The following is an 11,095-nucleotide window of genomic DNA, read 5'->3' as shown; positions in this document are numbered from 1 at the left end:
GAGTGCTGGACCCTACCTCAGAGTTTTGGAGTCAGTCGGTCTGGGGTGGGTCCTGAGAATTTGCATGTCTAACAAGTTTCAAGGTGATGCTGATATGACTACACTTTAAGAATCACTGTACTAGAGTATTATGAAAGATATAAAAAAATATTAGATACAATTCCTGTCATTAGAGGCTTATGATGTAGTAGGGGGAAATAAGATATATACCTAAAAATATAGTGAAGAATATGGTGTTCTGTATAATATTTGACACTAGATGGGGTAATGAGGAAGAGTTGGGATTTAATCTGGGCCCTAAAAGATGGATAGACCTAAGGTTCAGCTGAGAATAACAGGCATTCTTGATGGGGTTATATAAAAGCGGAAGTAGTGTAAAGGTGTATGGGAGTGGGGAGGGTCGATCCTTTTTTGTCTAGTGTTGAGCTTTTTATAGGACACTAGTGAAGGGTTAAGGCCAAAAAGGTTGGTACCAGACTGTGGAAGAGACTTGAGAGCCTGTCCCTCTCCCCTGCCTCCACCCGCTTTGCAGTCTTACCAAAAGTGCTGCACCGCTAAAAAGAGGAAATGTCTCCTGCTGAGTGTGCAAGAGGAAGCACAAGAAAATTCTGAAGGTCTGTGAGCCGTAATGATTGCTTTCACCCATGAGCCAATTGTAGAGGCAACAGGAAGACCAGCGCACCAACCAGGCTGGGTCCCTCCGCCCAGGGGGTGTCACCACCCAAGCTGAAAGTGTTTGGGGAGATTAGACATTGCTGTCCGGATACTCCGCTCTCTCGGTGGCCATCATGTCTTTGACCTCTGCCTACCAGCATAAATTAGCCGAGAAGCTCACTATCCTGAATGATCGAGGTCAGGGGGTTCTCATCCGCATGTATAACATCAAGAAGGTAAGCATGAGCAACTGGACTTGTACCACTTATTCCAGCAAGAGTAGGACAGGGGACCCTGAGGCCGGCAGTTCCAGGGGTTAGACTCCCTCTTCTTTCCCCGCTGGTTTTAACTGGCCTTCAGTCACTCGGATTACATAGGCCAGCCAGTGCCGGGAGGCAGAAGGGGAGGCTTTTTCTAGGTATGAATCTTGCTCCAGTGAGAGTGTCTGCTTTCTGCTGGGTATATGGGGGTAGGAAATAATTTTGTTCTGAGTCACTTGAATAAAGGTCTGGGGTCTAGAATTCTGGGTCTCATTGTTTATTGCTGATCCCCCATACTCTGAATATATACAAAGTGGGGTCTATGGCAAAAACTTTTCCATGGAAGTACTTCCCTCCAAGGAAAAAGTAGATATGATATTTCAATAAAATATGGGTAGATGCCTTCTGAGGTACTCAGTGTCTGAGAGTTCATGCTGTAGTTGTGTGTGTGTGCTTAGGGTAGGAACTGTGGAATTGAGAGATGCTGGGGACAAGATCAGGCTAGGGGGTGAAGGGCTGGGCCTAGGGAAGTGAAGAGATAAAGATGGGCAAGTGTGGGGAGTTTCTGAAAGAGAAAATAGGGAGAGGGAACTTTTGCGCATTTTGTAATAAAACAAAATGTAATAAAACATGGTTTCTCTGACCCCATGTCCCCCACAAACACGCTTTGGGATGAGATACTTACATATGGACATTGTGACACACTCACCCATGAAATCTAACCCCCAAGCAGCTGCTTTTCTCACTCCTTCCGGCTTCAGCTGAGGGGTGGGGAGAGAGCTTCCTCTTTGTACTGGGGCTGAGCAGACACTGAACTCCTCTTGGTAAGACAAGATACCCAGGTTGTTCAGCTCTACTGATAGTTGGCTTCATGCCCTGAAGCTTGTTTCTCATCTGCTGTTATGCTTTTGTAATTAATTCCCAGATTCCCTTTCCATAAGAGAGACCGTGTGTAAATGAATGCAGCAGGAAGAAGTATGTTTGGAGGGATGGGAGAAAGGGTTAAAATACAGTGTGTTTTATTGGTGCAGACTTGTTCAGACCCCAAATCCAAGCCACCTTTCTTACTGGAAAAGTCCATGGAATCTTCTCTCAAGTACATCAACAAGAAATTTCCCAACATAGATGTCCGAAACAGCACGGTGAGAACATGGTGCCCTCTGCCCCTTTCTCTGAAATAACTTTACACTTGGGTGGCTTAAACTGTCCTCTTTTGACTGCCTTTCTTTGAAGTTGGCAAGGGATGGAGTAGCCTTCTTTTAGTTTTCCTGCGCTCAATCACAGAGCTTCAGGTTCTTGTAGTCTTGAGAATTCTGAGATAAGATGGGATTCTCTCAGGGTAGGTTAGAATAAAGCATTGCCTCTTTCTCCATTGCAAGATTCACGATAACACCTTGTCCTTGTAGAGGAAGACAGTTTGATCAACCCAGCAGGGTGAATATATTTTCTGCTGTTCCTATTTCCAACTTAGTGTTTCCTTGCTAATTATCTTAGTTATGCATCTCATGAACTATCCTTTACTTCTCCCCTATTAAATGTTAGCCCTAGATTTCTTACCATTGTACCTGTAGCATCTTCTCACTCTGCCTCTTTTGACTTTAATATAAATGGTAAGCTTCCTTGATTGAAAGGGACCTTGAAATTTCCTCTCATTTAGCATTCTGTATCTAGTCAGGATCACATGCATCATTCTTTCTAGAGAATCTCCACTGTTTAAGACCTTCAAAGTATTGGATATTTTCCAACTTTGCCAGTGTATTTCAAGCCTCTTCAAGACGTTTTAGGTAGGGGTGCTTGGGTGGCTCAGTCGGTTGAGTGTCTGCTTTTCACTCAGGTCTTGATCCCAGGTCCTGGGATTGAGCCCTGCATCAGGCTCCCTGCTCAGCGGGGAGCCTGCTTCTCCCTCTCCCTCTGCCATTTCCCCTGCTTGTGCTCTCTCTCTGTCAAATAAATAAATAAAATCTTAAAAAAAAAAAAAAAAGAATGTTTTAGGTATAACTCCTATTCTTCTTGGGTTACTTTGATCAATTGTCTTCTTATTTTGTGTTTTAAAATTTTTGTTTTGTGTTTCTCTCAGCAACATTTAGGACCAGTACATCGGGAAAAATCTGAGATAATTAGATTTCTCACCAACTACTACCAGTCATTTGTGGATGTCATGGAATTTCGGGTGAGCTCTCCCAGCCCAGGTCCCCAGTGTAGGCATTATTCTTCAGAGGTTATTCCTTCTTTTGTAGATGTTCATTTTTTAAAAAAGATTCTATTTATGTATTTAGCACACGAGTGGGGGGAGGGGCAGAGGAAGAGGAAGAGAGAGCATCTCAAGCAGGAGCCCAATGTGGGACTCCATCTCACGACCCTGAGATTATGACTTGAGCTGAAATCAAGAGTCGGATGCTTAACCAACTGAGCCACCCAGATGCCCCTAGTAGATGTTCATTTATGTTGCAAGTTACACAATAGTGTCTGATATAATTATATTTCATTTAAAAGGATACGTAGGCTTATACACATAGTATGTACATAGGAAAGATTTGGAACATTATACATGAAACTGTTAGAAATAACTACCTTTGGGGTGAATTATGATCAGCTTTAATTTATTAAACTATACTTTTTAAAAAAAGATTTTTACTTATTGATTTGACAGAGAGAGAGAGAGACAACGGGAGAGGGAACACAAGCAGGGGGAGTGGGAGAGGAAGAAGCAGGCTTCCCACGGAGCAGGGAGCCTGATGTGGGGCTCTATCCCAGGACCCTGGGATCACGACCTGAGCCAAAGGCAGACGCTCAACGACTGAGCCAGCCAGGCGCCCCTAAACTATACATTTTAAATATTATTAAGTATTCACGTATTTTAAGTATGATTCCCCAATATTTTATTACAAATCTACTGAAAAATTTCAGGAGTATTACAATGAATATTCTTCTACTCTTCTCCTGGAGTTCCTAATCATTAGTATTTTGCCATGTTTGCTTATCTTTATTTTTTTTCTGAACCATTTGAGTTAGTTGCAGATATTATGACATTTCCCTTCCTAAATACTTTAGCATATATCTAAGAACAAGAATATTTTCTTACATAACCCTAAAGCAATTATTTCACTCAGAAAATGTAACATTGTTACAATATTATTAGTTTTAATGTATAGCCCATGTTCACATTCTCATGGATAATACATTGAATACATTGTCATGTCTCTGTAGTCTTTAGAATAGTTCCCAGCCTTTTTTTTGGTCTTCCATGACACTGACCTTTTTGAAGAGTCCAAACTAGTTATTTTTCAGAATATTCTTCAATTTGGTTTTGTCTGATTTGTTATTTGTCTGGTTGTAATATTTGGTAGCAATACTATATAGATGGTATTTTTATTTGAGTTTTTTTTTTTAAAGATTTTATTTATTTATTTGACAGAGAGAGAGACACAGTGAAAGAGGGAACACAAGCAGAGGGAGGGGGAGAGGGAGAAGCAGGCTTCCCGCGGAGCAGGGAGCCCGACGTGGGGCTCGATCCCAGGACCCTGGGATCATGACCTGAGCCAAAGGCAGACGCTTAACGACTGAGACACTCAGGCGCCCCTTTATTTGAGTTTTAAATAATGAGCAGGAACTATTTTTGTAAATGTAAACCAACTGTAAGAATTATTTGGTATAATGTTTTTGAAGGGCAAATTGATAATGTGTTTCAAAAGTCTTAAAAACACATACTTTTTAATGTATCAATTTTACTTCTAGAAATTATTCTTTCTTTTTTCCCTAGAAATTTTTCTTCTTTTTAAAAAAGATTTTATTTATTTATTTGACAGAGAGACACAGCGAGAGAGGGAACACAAGCAGAGGGAGTGGGAGAGGGAGAAGCGGGAACGCTGAGCAGGGAGCCCGATGTGGGACTCGATCCCAGGACCTGGAATCATGACCTGAGCCGAAGGCAGATGCTTAACGACTGAGCCACCCAGGCGCCCCCGTAGAAATTATTCTTAAGGAAATAATCAGAAGTGCAAAGATATGTAAAAGAATGTACTCTTGGGGTGCCTGGGTGACTCAGTCGGTTAAGCGTCTGCCTTCGGCTCAGTTCATGATCCTGGGGTCCTGGGATCGAGCCCCACGTCGGGCTCCCTGCTTAGCGGGGAGCCTGCTTCTCCTTCTCCCTCTGCCTGCCTCTCTGCGTACTTGTGCTCTCTCTAGCTCTCTGTCAAATAAATGAATAAAATCTTAAAAAAAAAAAAAAAAAAGAATGTACTCTTAAAAGAAAAGAGTGTATTCTGTTGCATTAAGATAGTGACAAGTTGAGGGGTACCTGAGTGGCGTCGTCGGTTGGGCGTCCGACTCTTGATTTTGGCTCAGGTCATGATTTCATGGGTCCTGGGATTGAGCCTGGCTTTGGTTCCATCCTCAGCAGGGAGTTGGCTTGGGGATTCGCCCCCTCTGCCCCTCCCCGCACCCGTGCATGTGCACGCACGCGCGCCCACACACATTCTCTCTCTCTTGAATAAATAAATAAATCTTAAAAAAAATAGCGACAAGTTGATAATTGATGTATCCAATATATAAAGATTTGGTTAAAAGTTCAGAGTACATGCCTATAAATGAATATACAGCTGTGAAAGATGTTAATATATATTTATGTTAATCGGCATAGAAAAATGTTCAGGGGCGCCTGGGTGGCTCAGTCATTAAGCGTCTGCCTTCGGCTCAGGTCATGGTCCCAGGGTCCTGGGATCGAGCCCCGCATCGGGCTCTCTGCTCAGTGGGAAGCCTGCTTCTCCCTCTCCCACTCCCCCTGCTTGTGTTTCCTCTCGCTGTGTCTATCTCTGTCAAATGAATAAATAAAATCTTTAAAAAAAAAAAAAAGGAAAAATGGTCTTAACATGTTCTTTAATGTAAAAGCAAATTATAATACAGTAAGACATTAGATGTCCCTAATATAGCATATATTTACTTGGATAAACATGCATATAAATAAAATTTGAACTTCTGATGGGTGGGATTTTGAGAGGTTTTAAAAACTAATTAAAATTATGCCTGTTTGTATTTTCTAATTTTTCTGCAGTTAGCATGTATTATTTATGAATTTAAGAAATAACACAAATGTGAGCCATCTGAGCAATCCACGTTTGTGATGGTATCAGTATTTCTTCAGTGATGCAAGAATATGAAACCCTGCTTTGGGCGCCCTGTGTCTACCCAAAGGGGCTAATCCAAGCCACTCAACACACAATGAAGAGAGAAGTGGGGCCATGGAAAACTGTAAAATCTGAAAGAGGGTCAGGTCAGAAGTTATTAATCTTGGAGTTGAGAGTAGTGGTGAGGAAGAAGGTAGGCACTGGTGGGGGTGGTTAAAAGAATGCTGGATGCATATAAAGCAGCCTCTCACTAGGAAAGGTTGGAGTCCAAAGGGGATTTTAAGAAACTGCTGGGTGCTGCATTGGTAAAGTTGGGAGCCCAGGGTGTATGGTATGGCTCATTTAGGGCAAGAAGGATAATAGAGACACTGAGGTGTTGTGCACTGTAAGGTAGATAGGCTCTGAATCAGACAGACCTCAAATCTCAGCTTTAACACTTACCAGATGTATGACTTTAGACAAGAATCCCAGTTTCTTTATCTGTAAAATGGGGAAATAAGATTTCCTATGTGAGGTATTTGTGAGAATTAAATGAGATAATGCATGGAAAACATCTAGCTTAATGTTGAGCATATAGTAAGCTTAGAGGCCAACAAATGTTAATTCCATTCTCTTCTGATTCTTACCTTTAAGAGGATAAGACTTATGTAGTGACATTGTGTGAGTGGCTGAAAGCAAACCTGAGCTAAAACCTGTGGGAACTGGGTTGCAAGAAGGAGTTGTAGAAAGGCCCTCCCAGTAACTGAAGTCACATAGAGCTAGACAGGTTCAGAAGTCATGTAGTACAGAGGGGAAAATCATGGGCTCCATGTTCTCATTCTGGTACTATCCCTTACTAGTTTTTGATCATGTGCAAGTATCTTAACAGCTCCTAGCTTTGGTTTCTCCATGAGTTGATTTAGATAAGGCCTTTTGGGGAAGATAATATGGAAACACTTTTTCCCCATTTTAAAAAATTTGACAAATATATACACCTATGTAACAACCACCACAGTTACAGTATAGAAAATAACCTTTGGGTGCCTGGGTGGCTCAGGCAGTTAAGCGTCTGCCTTCAGCTCAGGTCATGATCCTGGGGTCCTGGGATCGAGCTCCACATCGGGCTCCCTGCTGAGCAGGGAGCCTGCTTCTCCCTCTGCCTCTCTCTCTGTGTCTCTCATGAATAAATAAATAAAATCTTAAAAAAAAAAAAAAAAAGAAAATTTTCATCACCTCCAAATGTTCTCTGAGCCTTTTTTTCCCCAGTCAATCCCTGCCTCCCCAACCTCTGGTCCTAGGCAACCTTTTTTTTTTTTTTTTTTAGAGATTTTATTTATTTATTTGACAGAGAGAGACACAGTGAGAGAGGGAACACAAGCAGGGGGAGTGGGAGAGGGAGAAGCAGGCTTCCCACTTCCCATAGGCAACCATTAATGTACTTTCTAGATTAGAATTTTCTTCTCTTTTCTAGAGGTTCATATAATTAGAATTTATACAGTATGCATTCCTTTATGTCTGGCTTCTTTCACTCAGTATAATGTTTTTGAGATTTATCTATGCTGTTTCATGTAACTACAATTCAATTCCTATGTTTTTAAAAAGATTTTATTTATTTCTTTTTAAAGATTTTTTATTTATTTATTCATGAGAGATAGAGAGAGAGAGGCAGAGGCAGAGGGAGAAGCAGGCTCCCCGCGGAGCAGGAAGCCCGATGCGGGACTCGATCCCAGGACCCTGGGATCATGACCTGAGCTGAAGGCAGACGCTTAACCGACTGAGCCACCCAGGCGTCCCTTAAAGATTTTATTTATTTATTTGAGACAGAGAGAATGAGAGAGAGAGCACATGAGAGGGGGGAGGGTCAGAGGGAGAAGCAGGCTCCCTGCCGAGCAGGGACTCGATCCAGGGACTCCAGGATCATGACCTGAGCCGAAGGCAGTCGCTTAACCAACTGAGCCACCCAGGCGCCCGAGATTTTATTTATTTCTTTGAGAGAAAGAGAGAGAGAGAGACCACAAGAGGGGTAGGGTCAGAGAGAGAAGCAGACTCCCCGCTGAGCAGGGAGCCTGATGGGGGAATCGATCCTGGGACTCAGGGATCATGACCCGAGCCAAAGGCAGTCACTTAACCAACTGAACCACCCAGGCACCCTCATTTCCTATTTTTGTTGAGTACTATTCCATTGTATGGATACAATTTCTCCATTTACCTGTTAATGGACATTTGGGTTGTGTCTCCCTTATGCATATTTTTGGCTATTATGCACAAGATGCTATACACGTTTGAGTACAAATCATTGTGGGAATGTATTTTTCATTTCACTTGGGTAAATAATTTAGAAGTTGAATTGCTAAATCAAATGGTATGTGTGTGTTTAATTTTATAGGAAACTGCCAAACTTTTTCCCAAAGTCATTGTTCCATTTTCTCTTCTTGTCAGCAATATATTAGTATTCCAGTTGTTCCCCATTTTTATCAGCACTTACTATTATCAGACTTAATTTTTAGCCATTCTCATGGGTATATGATGGTATCTTGTTTTAATTTGCTTTTCCCTGACGACTAATCTCATTGAACATCTTTTCATTTGCTTATCGGCCATTTGTGTATTTGTTATTGTAAAGATCTGCTCAAGTCTTTGGCAACGTATTTTTTTTTTTTAAAGATTTTATTTATTTATTTGAGACAGAGAGAATGAGAGACAGAGAGCATGAGAGGGAGGAGGGTCAGAGGGAGAAGCAGACTCCCTGCCGAGCAGGGAGCCCGATGCGGGACTCGATCCCGGGACTCCAGGATCATGACCTGAGCCGAAGGCAGTCGCTTAACCAACTCAGCCACCCAGGCGCCCCTGGCAACGTATTTTTAAAATAAAAATATATATACTTTTTGATCTAGCAGTTCCGCTTTTGTAAAAATGAAAGTACCAATATGGCAGGAATAGGGAACAAAGGATAGGCCAGGAATTGGGAACAAAGCAAATGTCCATTAGTGAGAAAAAGGCTGAATGAATTGGCCATATCATGGGCTATTATGTGGCCATTAAAAAGAAGTGCTTTAGTGTTCTACCAGATGACTTGGAGGACTTTCAGCAGGTAAGGTTGAATGAGAAAAGCAATATGGCAAGAAGAGTACAATATTATCTCAATTTTCTAACACAAATGATGATCAAAAACCTGTCTCTCTAGCTCTTTCTTTTTTCCCCTCTCTATCTGAATAGGATTGTATAAATAGGGAGAAAATTAAGAAAGGCCATACTGGGTTGTTAAACTGGTTTACCCGGGGGTTGGCACAGGATGAAGGGTGGGTGCTAATGTCAGGGGCAGGGAGGTATCCACAATAAAACCGCATATTTATTTAGGTAAAATTATGTATGAAAAGAAAAAAATCCCTATCACACTGGAATGAGGGTTAAAGGAAGTATATACAAATGACCTGTAAATATTTAGCACATAGTAGGTGGTCAGTAAATAGAAACACATAGAAAATTGGGTAGTATTCCCACTTGTTAATGATTAATTTCTGAGAGCAGGAGATGGAATCCAAGAACAAACTTTGGGATTCATCAATAAAAATGGGCCTGATTTCTGGTATCTTAGAAAGAGCCTATAAGAGGATGCGGAGAAAGGGGAACCCTCTTACACTGCTGGTGGGAATGCAAGCTGGTACAGCCACTCTGGAAAACAGTGTGGAGGTTCCTCAAAAGTTAAAAATAGAGCTACCCTGTGACCCAGCAATTGTACTATTGGGTATTTACCCCAAAGATACAAATGTAGTGATCCGAAGGGGCACCTACACCCCAATGTTTATAGCAACAATGTCCACAATAGCCAAACTATGGAAAGAGCCCAGATGTCCATCAACAGATGAATGGAGAAAGAAGATGTGGGATATATACACAGTGGACTATTACTCAGCAATCAAAAAAAAAAAAAAAAGAAATCTTGCCATTTGCAATGATGTAGATGGAACTAGAAGGTATTATGCTAAGCGAAATAAGTCAATCAGAGAAAGACAATTATCATAGGATTTCACTCATATGTGGAATTTAAGAAACAAAACAGAGGAGCATAGAGGAAGGGAGGGAAAAATAAAACAAGATGAAATCAGAGAGGAAGACAAACCATAAGAGACTTTTTTTTTTTTTAAAGATTTTATTTTTATTTATTTGAGAGAGAGAGAATGAGAGACAGAGAGCATGAGAGGGAGGAGGGTCAGAGGGAGAAGCAGACTCCCTGCTGAGCAGGGAGCCCGATGCGGGACTCGATCCCGGGACTCCAGGATCATGACCTGAGCCGAAGGCAGTCGCTTAACCAACTGAGCCACCCAGGCGCCCCAAGAGACTCTTAACCATAGGAAACAAACTGAGGGCTGCTGGAGGGGAGGGGGGTAGGGGGATGGGGTAACTGGGTGATGAGCTTCAAGGAAGGCATGTGATGTAATGAGCATGGGATGTTATATACAACTGATGAATCACTGAACTCTACTTCTGAAACTAATAATGCATTATATGTTAATTATTGAATTTAAATAAAATAAAAAAAAAGGGCCTATCAGATGATCTTCATTTTATAATCTTTTTTTGTGGAGGGAGGGGAACTGGGATGATAAAATCAGAGAGTGTGCATAATATAGTAGTGATTTGTGCCTTTGGAAACAGGAGCATATGGTAGGGTAAGCTTGATAGGGGTCCACTGCTGGCTTTCTGAGAAGGAACTCCCTCTATTCAGCAATGTTTCCCTTATGTTATTTGGTGGCTGTCTAGGACCGATAAGGGAGAGAAACTTTCCCTTAAAATTCTGGTAGTACATGTCATCTTCTCTTTATCCTTTATTCATTCTCATTTCCAATTCTACCCCCAGGATCATGTATATGAACTTCTCAACACCATTGATGCCTGCCAGTGCCATTTTGATATTGTAAGATTCTTTGTAATTCTTTTCTATCCTCAGAGCCATAGAAAAGGTCTTGGTTGGGATAGTGTGGGTTGGGAAGGGACTGGAGGAATGGCTATTCCTTCAGGATTATAATATAATATATAATATAATATAATATAATATAATATAATATAATATAATATAAT

The 11,095-nt window shown here is 41.4% G+C and overlaps 1 protein-coding gene across 3 annotated transcripts in view; it reads left to right on the top strand.

Moving 5' to 3' along the window:
• Positions 1-734: 734 nt before the first annotated feature.
• NCKAP1L (NCK associated protein 1 like) overlaps positions 735-11,095 on the top strand; it is a 41,247-nt gene continuing 30,886 nt past the window's right edge. For all 3 annotated transcript variants that reach the window (XM_035002468.1, XM_035002467.1, XM_035002469.1), the window contains exons 1-4: positions 735-890; positions 1,946-2,056; positions 2,992-3,084; positions 10,875-10,931. In XM_035002468.1, the coding sequence (XP_034858359.1) occupies positions 789-890; positions 1,946-2,056; positions 2,992-3,084; positions 10,875-10,931 (363 nt within the window). In that variant the 5' untranslated portion in view covers positions 735-788. The remainder of the gene's footprint in view (positions 891-1,945; positions 2,057-2,991; positions 3,085-10,874; positions 10,932-11,095) is intronic.

Source organism: Mirounga leonina, unplaced genomic scaffold (assembly GCF_011800145.1).
Source record: "Mirounga leonina isolate KUSES-001 unplaced genomic scaffold, KU_Mleo_1.0 Mir_126, whole genome shotgun sequence".
In the NCBI taxonomy this organism is placed as follows: Eukaryota; Metazoa; Chordata; class Mammalia; order Carnivora; family Phocidae; genus Mirounga; species Mirounga leonina.
This window is presented reverse-complemented; position numbering and strand designations above follow the sequence as displayed.